The 16,562-nt window shown below is 46.2% G+C and overlaps 1 protein-coding gene across 14 annotated transcripts in view; it reads right to left on the bottom strand.

The window, feature by feature from the left end:
- ZNF629 (zinc finger protein 629) overlaps window positions 1–16,562 on the bottom strand; it is a 48,047-nt gene that overhangs the window by 13,141 nt on the left and 18,344 nt on the right. For 2 of the 14 annotated variants that reach the window (XM_072753451.1, XM_072753452.1), the window contains exon 2: window positions 13,448–13,594. In XM_072753451.1, the coding sequence (XP_072609552.1) occupies window positions 13,448–13,544 (97 nt within the window). In that variant the 5' untranslated portion in view covers window positions 13,545–13,594. Of the gene's footprint in view, window positions 1–1,098; window positions 1,147–1,702; window positions 3,045–11,521; window positions 11,701–11,806; window positions 12,039–13,447; window positions 13,843–16,562 lie in introns of those variants that run through there. The other 12 variants (XM_072753455.1, XM_072753456.1, XM_072753461.1 and 9 more) reach the window with 12 other exon arrangements.

Below are 16,562 nucleotides of genomic sequence, written 5' to 3'. Positions count from 1 at the left end.
CACAGTAACTTTCTGACAGGTTCTCCTGCCTCCAGCTCCCTTGGCTTCTTCCCACCCATCTGGTCCCCCAAGGTTCTTCCAAAAAAGCACCAGTGTGTTCACCCTCAGAATGCCTCCTTCAGTCCTTATCATCAGTAAAGAAGGTTTTTGTTTTGTTTTTTAATTTTGGAAATTAAGAACTTTTATAATTTTATATCTTAACAATAACTTTGATTAAGCTATAGAAAGTCACATAATTGGGTAAATAATACATATTTATATATTAAGTAAATGTAGGCATGTATAATTTAAAAATAAATATGGGGCACCTGGCTGGCTCAGTCAGTAAAACATGCAACTCTTGATCTCAGGGTCATGAGTTCAAGCCCCACGTTGGGCATGGAGCCTACTTAAAATTTTTTTTTTTAATAAATAAAACATTAAAGTAAATAAGATATATGTATATTGTTTGTTACTAAGTATTTTCATGAAGGTGTGAACTGAAGTAGCTCTGTCATCACGTGTCTGGGCCTCAGTCACCTCATCTGCAAAATGACACTTCAGATCAAATGTTCTCAATGGTAAGAGTCTGACCATATGGAAAACTTTTGTGTATTCTTGACTATTTGGAGAGGATACATAAGTGCCTGGAAAGGACAGTGACTTCTGGGGAGGAGGCCTGAGGATCTGGGATAGGAGGAAGGCTTAACTTTGGATTCTTTGATTTTGTTTGATGATCTCCAATTTGTAGAAGTCACTTTTTAAATGGTAAATGTTGGGACGCCTGGGTGGCTCAGCAGTTGAGCAGTTGAGCTGCCTTCGGCTCAGGGCATGATCCCAGGGTCGTGGGATAAGGTCCTGCATCCAGCTCCCCTCAGGGAGCCTGCTTCTCTCTTTGCCTATGTTTCTGCCTTGTCTCTGTGTCTCTCATGAATAAATGAATAAAATCTAAAAAAAAAAAAAAAAAGTAAATAAATGGTAAATGTTTACAGTATAATGCTGGACTGGAGATCATGGGTTAAAATAACACATTGATTTCTTTTTCAGGTTTGTTCTGATCCAAGTCACATTAAATTAAATTCAACTGATTTCCTACCCATATGTGACGTGTGGACTAACCTTCAAGAGAGGTCCCCATTCCCCCTGGAACAGATGCTCTACTGCAGCCTAAGCATGGGAAAGGAGATTGAAGACAGATGGAAGAGAGGATTATATTGTCACACACGGTTACAATACTTAAAAAAAAAATCGGTAAGCTCCCAAACACTTGAAGCCTGATTCTACCCTTGGCACAGCCCAAGGACCCTAGACTTGTGGCTGGAGAAGTCTCAATGCCAGAGCACCTGGTCCTGTTTGAAACCAACCAGCCTGGTCCTGTTTGAAACCAACCAGCCTTTTCCCTCCTCTGCTCAGTGCCCTCGCATCCCCCAGTAATCCCCATTGTCATGCAATGTATGTCCCAGGCTCCACCCCAACCCTCCCCCAACACAGGATGGTCCTGCTTCTGGGGCCTTTCATCAAGCACTGACTCCCTTGGCCTCTTCTAGAAGGCCTCTCCTTCTCCCCTCCACACAGACAAGTCTTGTCTGTCTTCAGAGTCCTGTTCAAATGCCAGCCAACCTAAGTCTGGGCCCTGATATTCACCCTCACTGATTGTTTTATAACGTATGATTTCACTCACATTAAGGCATTTGTTTCTCTTGGTAGAGGCAGTTATCCTCACCTTTTTATTCATGAGGGAACAGGACATCAGACAGGCAACATGTTCCAGTCACAGAGCATCCATGAGAACTTGGGATCCATAGGTCTTGGATTTTCTGACTGCGAGTCTGAGACTTCCCTCCTTCAGAATCCAGCTAAATTCTTCCTCTTCTCTCCTAAACTACATGGTCTCCTAGAGAACCATCCTCAGCTTTTGTCACAAACTGACTGCAGGGATTCCTATGTTTTACTAGCCAACTTGGCCACATCTGGGTACCCTGTATGGTGTTGATATTTTTCTTCAGTTCAGTGTGTTTGTCTTCACTGAAAGAAACATATCTGAGAAGGAAACTCAATGTCAGTGTGATAAATAGAAAATTGCTTGTTGGGCAGCCCGGGTGGCTCAGCGGTTTAGCGGCCCAGGACCTGATCCTGGAGACCCAGGATCAAGTCCCACGTCGGGCTCCCTGCATGGAGCGTGCTTCTCCCTCTGCCTGTGTCTCTGCCTCTCTCTGTGTGTGTCTCATGAATAAATAAATAAAATTAAAAAAAAAAAAAAAAAGAAAATTGCTTGTTACTGGGGAGCCTGGGTGGCTCAGTTAGAAGAGCATCCAACTCTTGATTGTGGGGTTGTGAATGTGAGCCCCACATTGGGTGTAGAGATTACTTAAATAAATGAGACTTTAAAAAAAAAAGAAAATTGCTAATTATAAGTGTAAAAATAAATACAAGGCAAAAGTAATACCAAATGGTTCAAAGACCTAACACTATAGAATTTTTAGAAGAAAACTTAGGGGTTAATCTTCATGATCTTGGATTTGTCATTGGCTTCTTAGATATGATACCAAAAATACAAGCAACAAAAGAAAAAATAGGTAAATGGGACTGAATCAAATTTAAAAATTTTGTACATCGAAGGAAAGTATCAAGCTGGTGAAGACACCACAGAATGGGAGAGGAAATGTTAACAAACCATGTGTCGGGTAAGGGACTAGTATCCAGCATGTATAAAAAACTGTAGGGGCACCTGGATGGCTCAGTCGGTTAAGGGTCTGACTCTTGTTTTCGGCTCAGGTCATGATCTCACTGAGTGTGGAGCCTGCTTGAGATTCTCTCCCTCTCCCTCTGCCCCTCGAAAGAAAGAAAGAAAGAAAGAAAGAAAGAAAGAGACAAAAAGAGAAAGAAAAAGAGAGAAAGAAAAAGAGAGAAAAGGGATCCCTGGGCGGTGCAGCGGTTTGGCGCCTGCCTTTGGCCCAGGGTGCGATCCTGGAGACCCGGGATTGAATCCCACGTTGGGCTCCCGGTGCATGGAGCCTGCTTCTCCCTCTGCCTGTGTCTCTGCCTCTCTCTCTCTCTCTGTGTGACTATCATAAATAAATAAAAATTTAAAAAAAGAAAAAGAAAGAAGAAAGAAAAAAAAGAAAGAAAGAAAGAAAGAAAGAAAGAAAGAAAGAAAGAAAGAAAGAAAGAACTATAAAAACTCAACAATAAAGTCAACTCAATTAAAACATGGGCAAAGAGCTAGGACATTTCTCCAGAGAAGATCTACAGATGGCCAACAAACACATGAAAAGATGCTTAACATCATTGGCCATGAGGAACATGCAAATCAAAACCCCAGTGAGATCCCTCTTCGCGCCCACAGGGACAGTTATAATAATACTTTCTAAAAACCTGAGAGTAACCAGTGTTGGTAAGGATGTGGAGAAATTGCAACCCTCATACATTGCTAGTGGGAATGTAAAATGGTGCAGCCACTGGAAAACAACTGGGTGATTCCTCAAAAAATTTCCTAATTTCCTAAACATAGGACCTACCTATGACAGAGCAATACCAGGTCTGTACCCAGGAGAAATGAAAACGTATGTCTACGCAAAAACTTGTACACAGATGCTCATAGCAGCACTATTCGTAATAGCCAAAAAGTGGAAACAACCCAAATGTCCATCAAGGTATGAATATATGAACAAAAAGTGGTGTGTATCCATACAATGGAATATCATTAAGCCATAAAAAGAAATAAATTGCTGCTATGTGCTACAACATGGATGAACCTTGAAAACTTTGTTAAGTGCAATGTAATAGATATACAGGGGCTGCCTATTTTATGATTCTGTTTATATGAAGTATCCAGAACAGGTGAATCCAGAGAGACACAAAGCAGATGAATGGTTGCCAGGGGCTGGGGAGAGGTAGGAATGGGGAGTGGTGGCTTAAAGGGTATAAGACTTCCTTTGAGGTGATGGAGTGTTCTGGAACTAGATAGACATGATGACTATAGATAAATGTATGAGATGTCACCGAATTGTATACTTCAAAATGATTGAAATTATGAATGTTATGTGAATTTTATAATTAAAAATTCAGTTAGAGGTGCCTGGGAGATTCAGTTGGTTAAGCATCTGCCTTTGGCTCAGGTTATGATCTCAGGGTCCTGGGATCGAGCCCCACATCAGGCTCCCCACTCAGGGAGGAGTCTGCTTCTCCCTCTGCCCCTTCCCCTGCTCATGCTCTCTCCCTCAGATAATAAAATCTTTTTTATTTATTTTTTTAAATTTTATTTATTTATTCATGAGACACACACACACACACACACACACACACACACACACAGAGGCGGTCTGTGCCTCTGTGACAGACCGCAGCGGGAGAAGCAGGCTTCATGCAGGGAGCCCGACGTAGGACTCGATCCCAGGTCTCCAGGACCACACCCGGGACTGAAGGTGGTGCAAAGCCACTGAGCCACCTGGGCTGCCCTAAAATCTTTTTTAAAATTCAATATTAAATTATGTTAATAAGTGCCATCAATATATTGTTGCACAATTAGGGGAAGGCTCTGGTGAAGGGGCTCATTTTGTGTGTATGTGAGAAAGAGTGACAGAGGCACAGTGGGAGTTAGGAGGTGATAAAAGCCTCGCACCAACCTGAGACCCTGCCCTGGGTGGAATCAAAGGGTTCTCCTGGAAAGGAGAACAGGAAGGACCACCTTTCTCCTGGTGCTGTCTCAACCCACTGGCAGAGACACCTGATGCCACCTGGGCACACCTTGCCTGCCATGTGGATGCCGGTACAGGTTATGTCACCGGCTCCGGGGACAGATACCATGGCATTTCCACCTAGACTTAATCCACCAGCTGAAGGCCACATTGCGGGGGCTGCCTGCCCAGAGACGGGATCTTTCTGCAGTTTGTCTGTCCTGAGGGGGCACCTTTCTGTAAAGCACTGAAAGACACCACAGATTGGCAGTGGTCCTCTGTCGTGAGACAGCTGGCAGTGTAAGGGTAGGAACTGGAAAGCTGCCAGACTTTGTTTCAATTCTTGTTTCTGTCACATTCAGCTGTGAGACCTTGTTCTAATTACTGGACCTTCTCTGAATCTCCGTTTTCTTGTCTGTAAAATAGGGAAATAACCCTTCCAGAGTGTGAAGACTGAGTGAGGTGTGTGCACATACTGACCGTTAATTTTTTTCCTGGTAGTTACCTTCAGCTTTCATCTTTGGCTTTTTTTTTTTTTTTGCGCTAGAAAAATAATATAACTAATGAAAATATTAAAAAGTGAAATTACTAAAAAAAGTGAAATTACTCATTTTTCATTTCCTATTTCAACTATTTTTGCCTTTCGTTGTATTTCTTTCTAAGCTTTTTTTTTTTTAAACTTAGTTATAGGTTGTTTTTGCTCCTTGTCTTCACGGCCATAACTTTAATGGCCATCTACACAATTCCTTCTATGTACACCATATTTTGTTCAATCATTTCCATGTTGTTGAATATTTACACTGTCTCCTGTTTTTGTTCTAATAAAACTTCAGTCAACATCTCTGAGGATATATATCTCTGAAATTTTGTCTGTTTTCTTAAAAGACATTCCTAGCAATAGAAATATTGGGTCAAATCTACGAGAATTTCCCTGGCTTTGGTGATGCATAACCTTATAATCTGTTGTGACTCTAAATGCAGAATATGGGGCAGCCCAGGTGGCTCAGCGGTTTAGCGCCGCTTTCAGCCCAGAGCCTAATCCTGGAGACCGGGTATCAAGTCCCGTGTCAGGCTCCCTGCGTGGCGCCTGCTTCTCCCTCTGCCTGTGTCTCTGCCTCTCTCTGCGTCTCTCGTGAATAAATAAATAAAACCTTAAAAAAAAAATAAAATAAATGCCGAATACTCAGTCTCTGTCTTGCCTAAAGGATGTGAGGAGAGATTTGATTACATGCCTTGCTGAAGTCCATCTAAGTGAAATCTAGAACATTTCCTTGGTTTGTGAACCTAGTAAGTAACCTTATAACCATGAAAAATCATTCCTACTTCCTAGGGTTAAAGGCACTGTCACATGCCCGCTCAGACCAGGGTCCAGCACAAGTGAGCACTCGACCCGCCATTCCTTTTTCTTGTTCTCACCTTGTAAAGTGTGTGAGAGTACTCTGGGACTACAGGTCTCTATGGCCTTCTAGTGATCTCTGCTTTCCTTACCAGGCTCTGAGGATTTGACTTCTGTAAAGTTATTATCACCTGATTAATGGCTTCTGATTGCTAAGAGGTTTTGTTTTGCTTTGTAGACTTGTTCATTTCCAAATACAGGTCCATAAGGAGAACTATGAAGTCAGGGATGTGCAGCCTTTCTCTAATATATACGACAGTATAGATATTAAAAAGATATTAAATCAGATATTAAAAAGCCACCTTTAAGTGGGTACCATAAAGGAGATGAGGGAGTCTGGCAGTTGTGCTTGTTTCTTTATTTATACCTTGCTTGGTTTCAAAAAAGGACCCGAGGCATTTACAGAGCCACATATCCAAGGACAGGTGCCTGGCATCTTGTAAGACCCACAGTTGCTCAGCATCGGCAATTATCACTGACTATAGTAGTAGTGATAAAGGGTCATTAACAAGAGAAAAACAAAAACAAAAAACAAACCCAAAACCAGAAAAGGCAGAGGGAAAATAAAGGGGGAAATGATAACATGATAGTCAGAGAGAGAGAGAGAGAGAGAGAGAGAGGCAGAGACACAGGCAGAGGGAGAAGCAGGCTCCATGCACCGGGAGCCCGACGTGGGACTCAATCCCGGGTCTCCAGGATCGCGCCCTGGGCCAAAGGCAGGCGCCAAACCGCTGTGCCACCCAGGGATCCCTGTTGATAGAATTCCTAAAAGTGAGTTACACATTTGCTGAGCTTTCCAGAGGCCCAAACAGAAGTTGGTTAGGTAATTCATGTGAGGTTCGGGAGAAAGTTCTGTCAGTCCTCATCAAAATGACATTTTGTAATTCAGAGGACCATGTCTTCAACCCTATCCCCTAATTATCCCCTGCTTTTAAAGCCACTGTTACAAATCACACACCCCGGCCTTAAGCAACCCCAATAAGGGGATTAGCTACAACATATGTCCTTTGGCTCTAGGGGGTTGGTAGATACACATATTTCCTCCTTGCCAGCCCCAGGAGCCATTCACAAAGAATAGAACAGGGTGGCCCTTGAGATATACACTGGCAAGAAGATGGCTTTGTTTTCCTTTTTTTTATTATTATTATTTATGATAGTCATACAGAGAGATAGAGAGGCAGAGACACAGGCAGAGGGAGAAGCAGGCTCCATGCACCGGGAGCCTGACGTGGGATTCGATCCCGGGTCTCCAGGATCGCGCCCTGGGCCAAAGGCAGGCGCCAAACCGCTGCGCCACCCAGGGATCCCTGGCTTTGTTTTCCATTGTATGGGGATGATATGTGGAGTGTCTGCTGTTTGGTTTTTCACCCTTGAGATCCGACCACCTGGTTTGGAGCAAGCCTGCCTTTCACAGGGGCAATCAAGCTGTGCTTGTGTCCAGCTGTTCTGTCTCCAGATCATCTCCCTGAGAAATCAGGGGTCTAGGGCCTATAATCCCAGAGGGCTTGGATTTGACCTTCTTCCTTTCATTTTAGCTAACATCTTTTGTACCAAGCATTTGACATGAATTATTTTAGTTTTACCATAACTCTGGCAGGTAGCTATTGCTGCCCCTTTTTTACACTGACACAATAAAATTTCAGAGATATACGAAGTGCCTTCCCCAAGGTTACCCTGCTAGTAAGAGCTGTGATTTAATGCAGTCCTGTAGGATTCGAGATTCTTATTCTTCCCTGCACCAGGCCATCTTGTGAATCATCTATCCGACGGTCTGATTTAGGATTCCAACTGAGTTAAACATCACGTTTTCTGACCTTTGGCTTGTGTTATTAATATCCTTCCCTTGTTTTGAAAACTGGTAGGTACTTCATTGGTCTGTTTCCAGATTTTGTATCTCTTCTCCAATGAGTCAGGTGTCAATTGCTCATTGGCGATTTTTCTCATTTTACTTCTCCAAGTCAGCTCAGGAGATGAGGATTGAGTCAAAGATTAATGCTCTTTAAAATTTTTTATACCTCTAATATCTAACTATTTCCTCTTACCAGTGTTTGTTATAAAAAAAATCTCAGGGGTGCCTGGGTGGCTCAGTCAGTTAAGCAAATGCCTTTGCTCAGGTCATGATCCCAGGATCCTGGGATTGAGCCTTGCCTGCATCAGGGCCCTGCTCACTGGGGAGTATGCTTCTCCTTCTGCCCCTCCCCCAGCTCATGCTTTCATTCTCTCTCTCTCTCTCTCTGAAATAAATAAATAATTTTTTAAAACCCCAAGAAATCTCATAATAAAAAAAACAACCCATAAAACACTATTTTTAACCTAAGAGGTTTGCAAATATAGTTTGCTTATAGACTATGTGGAGAATCAGGCACTCTCAAACATTAGTAGAGAGTAGACATCTGCACTGCCTCTTTTGGGGGAAGGAAAATTTGGCAACACTGATCAAAATTTAAAATGTGCACACCCTTTGACCCAACAACTCCACTTCTAGAGCCTACAGGCATGGTGGCACGTGCACACAAAGATGTCTTCACAGTGCTATTCAGCAAAATGTTGCTTCTATAGCAAAAGACTGAACATAATCTACATGTCCACTAACAGGGAAGTCAACTGAATAAATTATGGCATATCCATATACCAGAATACTCAGCAGCTGTGAAAATAGGAAGCAGCCATGTACAGACCGACACGAGACAGTCTCCAAAATACGCTGTTATGTGAAAGAAGCAAGGGGAAAAGCAAGTGACTGCAGTGCGTTATCATATTTGTGTTTTTCTAAAAGGAGACACTTGCATATACATAGACTATCTTTAGAAAGACACACAAGAAATCAGTCACAGTGCTCAGGAGATGAGGACGGGGGCCCGGGACAGGCAGAGGCAGGAGGGCAGCCCATTTTTGCTTTTTTGCCTTTGTATATTATGTGAATTTTTCCCCCTAAATATAAAAAGAATTGAAAAGGAAAAATGTAGGGGCGGTTGGGTGGCTCAGATGGTGAGGCATCTGCCTTTGGCTCAGGTCATGATCTCAGGGTCCTGGGATCAAGCCCCACATCAGGCTCCTTGCCCAGGAAGGGAGCCCACTTCTCCCTCTGCCTTTCCTGCTGCTCCCTTTGCTGCACACACACTCTCTCTCTGTCAAATAAATAAAATTTAAAAAAAGGAAATTTAAAAAAGTAACCTTATTAGAAAACCTCTATCCTGTGTTGTAAGGGCATGATTTTTCTCGCTGAAGAAAGTGAATATGGCCCAGACCAGGGAGGCGCCGGACTCTTCATAGCACCCTTGGGTATGTGACATGAGATACCCAGAGCCCTGTTCTGACTAAACCACTAACTTGTGGAGTGACCCTGGGAAAACCTCACACTTCCCTGGTATTAGGGTGCAGAGGACAAAATGGACAATGTCCTGCCCTCCAAAAGCTTAAACTAGGTAGAGGGAGTGGCATGGCCAAGGGTGTGGAGGTGAGAAAGTCTCTGGTTCTTCATCTCTCAGGGTCACCCACCCCTGGCCCTCACAGTTCTCATGCTGGGACTCTCCCCAGCTGCCTTCCTGCAAGACTATCAAGGTACTAAATCTCTAGCGAACGAAAGGCATGGACAGCCGGACCATGTCCTCCAGGCTCCATGAACCCTAATGAAAGGCTATTAGTACTAAACACTGGAGCCCAGCGGAAACTGCCCAGAAGGACCCCGAGAAGCAGGGAGAAATGGCAGGCCGGACTGGTCCCTGAGGTTCCCACAGGTTGTGTCAAAGGTTGGACTGCTTGGTAATCATTTTTGCACATGAAAACAGGAATTTACTTTATCCTTAAAAAATAAGGGTGCCTGGGGGCGCATGGGTTGCTCAGTTGGTTGAGCATCCAACTTTTGGTTTCTTCCCAGGTGGTGATCTCAAGATCAGGAAATCCAGCCCCTCATGGGCCTCTGCACTCAGAGTGGAGTCTGCTTGAGGCTCTCTGTCTCCCTCTCCCTCTGCTCTTCCCCCTGCGTGCTCTGTCTAAAATCAATCAATCAATCAATCAATCAATCAATCATTAAAAAAAAAATAGGGGTGCCTGGCTGGCTCAGTCAGAAGAGCATGTGACTCTTGATCTCCAGGTGGTGAGTTCCAGCCCCAAGTTGAGTGTAGATATTGTTAAAATAATAATAATAATAATAATAATAATAATAATAATAATAAACTTTAAAATATATATTTCCTCAGTGCCTTTCTCTCTTTGGATGTCTGCAACTTGCTTCTTTTGAAGGTCACAGCATACTTGTCTTTAAGCAAGGAGAGCATCCTTGCTGGGGCAGCACCTTCATTACTGAGATCAGCCTGGTTGGGAACTGGGTGGTTTTGCACAGCCTCCTCAGCTCTGGATTAGCGGGGCATCTGGGTCTGACAGCACTATTGCTTTCGGTTCAGAATTTCCAGAAAAGGTTTCCAAAATCAGAGCTGCAGTGTGGAGGAGAAGAAAAACCATGTGCCCTGCAGTCAGAGGGCCTTGAGTTCAAACCCTACCCCCACATCCCCTCAGTTCCTAACTCCCTCCATAACATGGGGATACTAATACTGGCTTCACAGACCTGCCCTAGGGCTGTAGAGACAGGGGTGTCAGGAAGCCAGCACAAAGAAGGCCCTCCATAAATACCAGCTTTTATCATGTCCATCACGTTCTTCATTCTCATGCCACAACACTGACCCTCGCGCACCTGCCTTTTTCCAAAGGGCGCAGTAAAAATCGTAGCAATGACGACTAGCATTTACTAGCACTGATTAAGCGACAGACCCTCTTCTAAGTCCTTTACGCGTTCACTGAATCCTTACAGCCGCCTTTGCGGTAGATACGGGGATTTCACAGATCGGCCCGCAGAGGCTCAGAGAGGTTCAATAACCTGCCCGAGGCGGCCCAGCACCTCAACCGAGCAGGCCCCCGAGCCCAGCAAGTCGGGCGCTGTCCTTTAGATAAGGGCACGTTCGGTTCGCGGACCGAACCGAACGGTTGCGCAGGGAGAACACAAGTCAACTCAGCCCTTGGCGGGGCCGAAGGGGTTATTCCCACTGAGACGCCGGCGCCCGGGGCTGCTAGAGAGGCCGTGCCAGGGGCGGGAGGAGCGCGCACTTCCGGCCGCCGCCGGACTCGGGGCGCCCCGGGGCCGGCTTGCAGATCGGGGCGCGCGGGGCGGCTTCGGGGCGCAGAGGGCGGGGCCCCCGGGGCTCCAGAGCGGGAGCGCGGAGCGCGGAGGTGTCGGATCGTGGCCGCCCGGCGGCTCCTGGCCTCTCCCCGCAGGCAGGCGGGCGGGCGGTCCCCCCTCCCCGGGACCCCGACCCTCCCCCCCGCGGGACCCCGACCCCCCCCGGGACCCCGACCCTCCGGGAGCCCCGGCTCCGAGAGCGCCTGCGCCTTCCGCCCCCTCCCCGGTGCCGGCCCGTCCGCCTCCCCCTTGGTCCCCACAGCCGCCCGAGAAGCCGGTGGGTGGCTTCACCCCCACCTTATGGGCGACTCGCTCATACCGCCTGTTCCGTAAAGAGGGAGCCGCTTGCTGGGCCGGAGCGGAGCAGACCCGGGCTGCGTGGCGCCGGGCGGGCCCTGGCGCTCCTGACCCCTCGGGACCGTGGGTCCGGCTTCTGGAACCTCTGCAGGCCCCCGCCCGACCTGGCGGGCCCTGCCCTTTGGGGTGAGAGAGGCTCGCTCAGTTTTGCTCCCGCGGCCCCCCCCCCCCCCCCCCCCCCCCCCCCCCGGCTTCCCGCATCCTCCCGTGCCTGGTACACTTCACCTTTCTCTTGTCCGCTCTGTTTTGCTCATCCCGCTGCCACCCTCTTTCAACCGCATTGCCACAAACCTGTCTGACTGCAGTGACCTTCAACTCTGACTGCTTCCTCGCTATTTCACATGCCCCTGTACACCTCACCGGTCCCCAAACCTCTGTATCAAGTCACACGCCTGTTCAAAGAAGGTTTTTGGTAAAAACTGAAGCTGTTAATGAGCTCAAGTCAAAACTCTTTAGCACAGCATTCGAGGGCACATAAAACTTAGCTTCACCCAATCTTCCTAACCTGATCTCTCTCTTGGTTCCCTGAGGAGAAGTTACAGACTGGTAGCTACAATTTGAAAGTGTGTTTCAACTGGTGGGCAATTTCTTTGGAAAATTAGAGTTGATATTTACTTTAGATTTGAGAGGTTCATTTCAAAAACAGTAAGAGCCAGATTTCTAGCTTTTGATGCATCAGTAGAGCTGGAAACGGTGTGCTCATGTTCTTACACTAAGGAACGGGTTCAAAGTGAGAAGTGGGTGTCCCCCTGAGGAAGACTGCGTCCCCTGGTTCGCCCTCCACTCCCAAGTCTTCCCTGTCTCAGAGCTTGGGGATCAGCTGGCATGCTTGCACTGATGTTTTCCCCCTAAGAGAAGCAGGTTTGGGTTCCTGTGTCTCTATCAAAAGTGCACAAATGGAAGGTAAACCAAGAGGCATTCAGGTGTAAAGACCCCAGAGGATAAGCAGTCAGCCTCCACGCAGGTCCTATTCTTTCCTGTGTCCCATAGCCATTTAAATTCCCTACTCGGGCAGCCCCGGTGGCACAGCGGTTTGGCGCGCCTGCAGCCCGGGGTGTGATCCTGGGCATCCGGGATGGAGTCCCACGTCGGGCTCCCTGAATGGAGCCTGCTTCTCCCTCTGCCTGTGTCTCTGCCTCTTTCTCTCTGTGCCTCTCATGAATAAATAAATAAAAATGTTAAAAAAAAAATTTCCTACTCAGGCCCTAAAGGAATCCCTCACACACAGCCAGATTAATGGACTCACAGACTCTCAAATGAACCTGAGGACTATATCTTTGCACCATCTCTAGTGAGTCAGCTCTATTCTGCAAGGTCCTTGGCTAGATCTCCTACTGTGGGAAAGCTTCCCTGCCAGCCAGCCTCCCAACCAACTCCATCCATCCATCTTGTCATGATTTCTGGAGACCAAGCTCTGAGTTAGCTGGGTCATGACCAAACCACCACCACCTCCCTCCTGTGGATTTCTATGACTGTGACTCAATCAGAATCTTATACAATCTTGCATCCATGGTAGGTGATCGATAAATACTTATCAACTGGGTAAGTGGCATAGTCATGCCCATCATAGTCCCCTAGTTAGGTGGTAAGATCTTTGAGGGAGGGGTCCGAATTGTATCCATCTTTGCACTGCCCTAGTGACTAACACACTGCCTGGCACGTAGTGGGCGTTTGGAAATATCCAAGGGGGGAAAAAAAAGGAAATATCCAAAGAAACATGTGCCATAAGGAGATGCCCCAGACAAGCAATAGATACCGAGATTCAGTCCAGTCCTGTGGCTGGAAGCAGCACCCCCTCTCCCCTAACCCTGAGGGATGCAGGGGAATGGAAAGCCAGCCCCAGAGAATAGAGAACAGAGGGCTTACTCAGTCCTGACAGCCAGGAGCACTTCACAGACCCCTCGACCTGGAGGCTCTGCTCAGGATTCAGCTGAAGCTGTGTCCAGGACCCAGCTGTATCCATGTGACCTTGTGAGTGAAATCCAACCCGATTCTGATTCTGAATTCCAAGCTCTAGAATAACAACAATGGTTAGCATGTACTGAGGGACTCTGAGCCAAGCACTGCCAAGTGCTTCATACCCATGGCCTCCTTCCAGCCCTACAACGCTGCGAAGTCAATGCTGTGAGTATCTCTTCTTTGCAGATGACAAGGCTGAGTCTCCAATAGAGAGCTCCGTGCCTAAGGCCACATAGTAACCGGCCGAGCCAGGAGTTCAAGTTCATGTGGGCTGAATCCAGGGCTCCTATGCTTAGCTCTGTGCTCCTTCCAAACATCCAAGGCTGTATTTAATACCACTGAGCTGTACATTTCACAATATTAAGGTGGCAAATGTTATGTGTACTTTTATTTGATATTTAAAAAGCGAAACAAAAAACTCAAGGGGTGCCTGGGTGGCTCAGTGGTTGAGTGTCTGCCTTCGGCTCAGGTCGTGATCCCAGGGTCCTGGGATCAAGTCCCACATTAGGCTCCCTGCTGGAAGCCTGCTTCTCCCTCTGCCTATGTCTCTGCCTCTATGTGTGTGTCTCATGAATAAATGAATAAAATTTAAAAAAAAAACAACAACTCAGGCTGGAGAGGGATTTGGGGCAGGTCCCAGGGACTGAGGATTCCACTTTACTAGGGTTCTGGATAATGTGCCAAGTAGTAAACGTGAGGCAAATGCCAAACCCAATTCCCCATTCATTAATTTTGTCTCACGGCCTTTAACTCCCTACCTAAAGAATTAAAAATTATACTTTTAGAATTAATACATACCTTCAAAAGAGTCCAAAGAGAAAATTTTGGCTTTAAAAAAAAAATCAAACTGACAATGTAGCTTTAAACTCTTGAGGATCAAGCCTGGATTCACAGGAGAAAGTCACAGGAGAGAAAAGTAGTCCCCCCTACCCCAACCAAAATAAAGGGCAGAGAAGGAAAGCGATAATTAATCAAATGTTTACTATATGCCAGGGACTGACCGCTGCTTTCATATTTTACCTCACTGAATCCTTACAACTATGAGGGTTTTATCCTATTGTGCAGAAGAAGGAAGTGAAGCTTTAGAATGTTTCGTAATTTTGTGAACGTTAAACTGATTCTGAGAGCTGGCATTGGATCGGAAACCAGTCCTGGTTGTCAGAGAAACGACTGGAGGGGCACCTGGCTGGCCAGTTGGAGGAGCATGGGACTCCTGATCTTGAGGTTGTGGGTTTGAGCCCCACATTGGGTGTAGAGATTACTTTAAAAAATAAAAAAAAAATTTTTTTAAAAAGGTGACCAGCATTCATCCTCTCTGCTGTCTCTATATGATTCAGTTAAAAAAGCTGTTAACTTATGAGTTCATCATGTTAATCCCTCATCACCCAAATGATTCGGGGAGGGGGGGGGGGATCTCTTTCTGTCTCTTGCCTCACAGTTCCAAATCTGTTAGATTTACCACATACTTTTTTAAGATTTTCCTTTTTAAAAGATTTTATTTATTTATTCATGAGAGACACACACACACACAGAGGCAGAGACACAGACAGAGGGAGAAGCAGGCTCACCACAGGGAGCCCGATGTGGGACCCTGGGATCATGACCTGAGCCAAAGGCAGCCATTCAACCCCTGAGCCACCCAGGTGTCCCAAGACTTTCCCTTTTTGTTACAAAAGTGCCCAGCATGTTGTAGTTCATTCATTCATTTATTTGCTCATTCAATAAATATTGAGTGCTCGTTCTGGGCTCTTCTAGACACTGTAGATATACTTGTGAACAAGAGAGCTAAAAATTAAAACCCAAACCCCCAAATCCCTGTCCTTACAGAAGTTAAACCCTAAGGAAGACAGATGGCTAATAAGAAGAAACAACAAAAGTAGCTGGGGAGTGTGGAGGGTAGGGAAGGTGTTGAAGTCTCAGGTAGAGAGGCCAGGGGAGACTTCTCTGACGTGTGACACTCCCTCCAAGAACTCCTCTAGGAAGAAGACAACCTAGACCAGGAGGAAGGCTACCCACACACTATCTGCTGTCTCTGAAGCAGCCCAGGAGGGGGAGAAAATCACAAAAGATTGATGCCGGTTTCTTTTCCTTCTCAACATTCCCTTTTGTTCTTTCTGATTTTTCTCTTAGCTGTCTCCCACTTCTTCACTCTCCCATGAGACTCACCTCTATACTGCGGTGTGTATACTTCTCCCCTCTCCTTTTTTTCCCCCTCTCCTTTTAAATTTTTATTATTTTTAAAAGATTTTATTTTATTTTTTTCATGAGAGACACACACACAGAGGCAGAGACACAGGCAGAGGGAGAAGCAGGCTCGCCATGGGGAGCCTGATGTGGGACTTGATCCCAAGACCCCAGAATCGCGACCTGAGCCAAAGACAGCTGCTCAATCACTGAGCCACTTTTTATTTTTTAAATATTTTATTTACTTATGAGAAACACACACACACAGAGGCAGAGACATAGACAGAGGGAGAAGCAGGCTCCATGCAGGGAGCCCGACGTGGTACTCGATCCCGGGGACTCCAGGATCACGCCCTGGGCCCAAGGCAGGTGCTAAACCGCTGAGCCACCCAGGGATCCCCACTGAGCCACTTTTTAAAGTCATCTCTACACCCAAAGTGGGGCTTGAACTCAACTCCAGATCAAGAATTGCACTGACTGAGCCAGCCAGACGCCCGTCTCCTTCCTTTCTTTATCCCAGTTCCAACCAGGGTAGACAAGAAATGAGGTGGCAGGGAGCAGGAGAACCAGCATGCTTCCTTCAGTTACATGGAGCCAGGCATAGTGCAAAGTGGTGGTTGGAGCAGGAGGTAGACCACCTGGGGGTGATGCCCTTCGAGATTCAAGAATGTCTGCCAGGGCAGATAGCCCAGAACGGCCACCCAGATCTCCTAAGAATGAGGGGATAGAACGCATAGAACTTAGGGAAGGAGCAAAGGCACATTTTAGTTTGCTTTGTTATTGCTTTCTTTAAAAAAAAAAAAATTTAAGTGTTCTCTACATCCAGTATGGGGCTTGA

Source organism: Vulpes vulpes, chromosome 3 (genome assembly GCF_048418805.1).
Source record: "Vulpes vulpes isolate BD-2025 chromosome 3, VulVul3, whole genome shotgun sequence".
Lineage (NCBI taxonomy): Eukaryota > Metazoa > Chordata > Mammalia > Carnivora > Canidae > Vulpes > Vulpes vulpes.
Note: the sequence above shows the minus strand (reverse complement) of the source record. Positions and strands in the feature narration are given on the sequence as shown.